Source organism: Raphanus sativus, chromosome 9, assembly GCF_000801105.2.
Source record: "Raphanus sativus cultivar WK10039 chromosome 9, ASM80110v3, whole genome shotgun sequence".
Lineage (NCBI taxonomy): Eukaryota > Viridiplantae > Streptophyta > Magnoliopsida > Brassicales > Brassicaceae > Raphanus > Raphanus sativus.
The window spans coordinates 19,490,326-19,493,727 of record NC_079519.1 but is presented as its reverse complement, the minus strand read 5'-3'; the positions used below and the strand labels follow the sequence as shown (position 1 = coordinate 19,493,727).

The 3,402-nt window shown below is 37.8% G+C and overlaps 1 protein-coding gene across 1 annotated transcript; it reads left to right on the top strand.

Moving 5' to 3' along the window:
* Positions 1 to 1,214: 1,214 nt before the first annotated feature.
* On the top strand, positions 1,215 to 2,187 carry LOC130500140 (uncharacterized). Its single transcript, XM_056994867.1, has 2 exons — positions 1,215 to 1,527; positions 1,952 to 2,187. The coding sequence occupies exons 1-2, from the start codon at positions 1,215 to 1,217 to the stop codon at positions 2,185 to 2,187; spliced, it is 549 nt and encodes a 182-aa protein (XP_056850847.1).
* The last annotated feature ends 1,215 nt before the right edge of the window (positions 2,188 to 3,402 follow it).

Below are 3,402 nucleotides of genomic sequence, written 5' to 3'. Positions count from 1 at the left end.
ATGTGTTAGACGAAAGATGACATCACAAGTTTCATTTTGCGGAAAAAATCATTTCATCGTAGCAATTTAATACGATGTTTAATTCCGACTCTCAAAACAATATTTATCTTTCTAATGAGCTGATATTATTGCAAATACTATTCACAAAATACTTGAATATATACACGGCAGCAGTTTGGACCACGTTAACAAGAAGACGTTCTAGGATCTCGTTTCACTTTAGAATGGGAGAAGAGAATGTTATTCATTTACTTTTTTTTTCAAAAAAATATGTTATTCATTTACTTGTGAGCAATACGTTTTTTTTTTTGAGTAATACGTTGGACTCAAAGTTAAATTTCTGCCCCAATATGTTTTTCAAACGTCTCTGCCCTCGCTCTGGCGGAAAAGCAATGAGAGACGTCATGGCTCTGTTCCTGTGGCTACTACTGCATCTGTGGTCAGATTCATTGATCGTCAAGTGAAGAACAAATGTTTATCCATCTCAACAATAGGGAACCACAAATATAGAGCTCTACTGCAGTTCTGGTTGGCTTCACAAACATAACATTCTACCATAGTATTTGGGGTTTATTCTGTTTTTGGATAAAATTCTTGTTGAGACAGAACTACGTCAGAAATTTCGTCAAAAATCTATCACAGATTTCGTCAAAATTTGGTGATGAAAATCAAATAATATTGCATAAATTAAACCAAAACAAGGGGCATCATATTAGAAAAAATAAATATCACTTTTATGAAGTTATGGAAGTTAATAGAATCCTAGAAATATTATATGGAAATGGTAAATATTTTAAAATATTTCCTAATAGGTTTATGGAAATGGGCAAATCCCCTAATCCAACTAAGTTAATGTAATAGACTCCTACTATATAAGATGAGCTCTTGTGTTCTCTTATCTCTTGACCAAGCAACTTGATTTGTAAGCTTGAGAAAGAGAGAGAGGTTCTATATTCTTTGTTTTTCAGATTATAGTGGATTGCCTTGTGCCAAGCCCCAAAGACGTAGCCACATTTAGGTGAACTCTGGGTAAAAAATTTCTTGTGTCTTTCTTCTACCTTTTTCGTGTTCTTCTTATGATCTCCATATTTTGTAAATTCATACTTTCTAACTTACGTCGTCAAGTTCGTCCTGATTCAGGGGATGATGCACTGTCGGTAGCAGATAGCTGGCATCATGATAAGGGGGTGATTGATTCTGGATGTTCCTACCACATGACGTGTAGGAGGGATTGGTTTCACATGTTTCAAGAGCTGACTTCGGGACAAGTTCTTCTTAGTAATGATTGTGAGGTTGGAGTGCAAGGGATTAGTACAATCAACATCAAAGCTTATGGAGGTTCTATTAAGACACTCACGAATTTCAGGTATATTCCGGAATTACAAAGGAACCTGATATCTACTGGAACCTTGTATTTATCAGGCTTTGAACATAGTGGTATCCATGGAAAGACTAGGTTTTACAAGAATGGTAAACTAGTTCTTCAGGGAACCTTATCTGGGTCATTGTACCAGTTAGATGGTGAGAGTATGTCAGTGAAGTAAACTGCAGTGTCAGGAAGAAAACATCTAAGGATGAGACAGTCTTGTGGCATAGACGGCTTGGGCACATGAGTATGAAAAATCTATAGACTATTACCGAGAAAGGAGTGATTGATAGGAGGAGGAATGGAGTTTTAGATTTCTGTGAGAGTTGTGTGATGGAAAGCAAAAGAGATTAAGCTTTAACATCGGAAAACATGATACATATGAAGTTCTCAGGTATGTATATGCTGATTTATGGGGATCTCCAAATGTGATGCCAAGTCTGTCAGGGAAGCAATAGTTCCTACTTATTATCGATGATTACACAAGGAAGGTCTGAGTATATTTCTTAGCAGTTATAAGAGAAGCCTTCAAGAAGAAGGTATGTTGTCTTAGAATAGACAATGGACTTGAATTCTGTAACGCAGAGTTTGAAAACTTCTGCAAGCACCATGGAATCAAGAGACATAGGACTTGCGCATTTACACCACAACAAAACGGTGTAGCAGAACATATTAACATGACTCTGATGGAGAATGTGAGATGCTTTCTGGTTGAGTCGGGCCTAGAGGAACAACTATGGGCTGAAACAGTGTCTATGTCAGCGTATGTGACAAACATGAGTCCATCTTCTACAATAGATGGGAGCATTCTGGTTGGATAAGAAGCCTAGTCTGTACCTAAGAAGATTTGAATCAGTGATTTACGTCTATGCATATCAAGGAAATCTCAAGGCCAGAGCTAGAAAGGGAATCTTCGTCAGCTATCTATCAGGTGTGAAAGGATACACAGTTTGGATTCTTGAAGAAAAGAAGTGTATTATTAGCAGAAACGTGATATTTTTAGAAGACAAGGTCTGGAAGGATTTGAATGTTTGTGAGGTTAAAGAAGATGATACATAGGAGCTAAGAAATCAGACTATGCTGGAAGATGCAGTAGGATCTGCGTCAAGACCGGAAAATGAGGCTTCAGGTGGAGTTGTTCACGAAACAGCTGATCCAACTGGTGACGCAGATGACAAACAAAGTGAAGTTTTGATGGATATCAGCTAGTAAGGGATAGTTTGGAGAAGAATAGTGCCAGCTGCACGGTACTCTGACTCGGAGGATATAACATCATTTGCGCTATATATAGCTGATGACGTATGTGCTGAGGAACCTCAAGAGTATCATGGAGAGATAAACAATGAAGAGCGAAAGCAGTGGGATGAAGCATGTGGTGAAGAGATGACTTCACTGGATAAGAACCAAACCTGCAAACTTGTGAGAAGGCCTAATAAGCGTAGGGTGATATGTTGCAAGTGGGTTTTTAAACTGAAGTCTGGTATACCTGATGTTGAGAAGCCTAGATTCAAGGCTCGGTTAGTTGCTAAGGGATATTCTCAGAGAGAGGATATTGATTATCAAGATGTTTTTTTGCCCGTCATGATACATGTGTCCATAAGATTCATGTTGTCAATTATAGAGAATCTGGATTTGGAGCTTGAACAACTTAATGTAAAGAGTGCATCTTCATGGCACACTTGAAGAAGAGATTTATATGGAGCATCCAGGGGGATTTCATGTTAAAGGAAAATATGATGACATTTGTCTACTTAAGAAGGCTCTTTATGGACTAAACCAGACGCCAAGACAATGGAACAAGTGTTTTGATCAGTTTGTGGTTAGTTACAGTTTTGTAAAGAGTGAATATGATCACTGTGTTTACATCAAAGAGGTAACCAAGGGTATATACATCTATTTGTTGTTATACGTGGATGATATGTTTGTTGCGCAAAAGGATGCGACAGAAATCATGAAAGTTAAGCAGCTACTCAGAAGCATATTTGAGATGAAGGACTTGTGTCCAGCAAGGCGAATTTTGGAAATGGATATTGAGA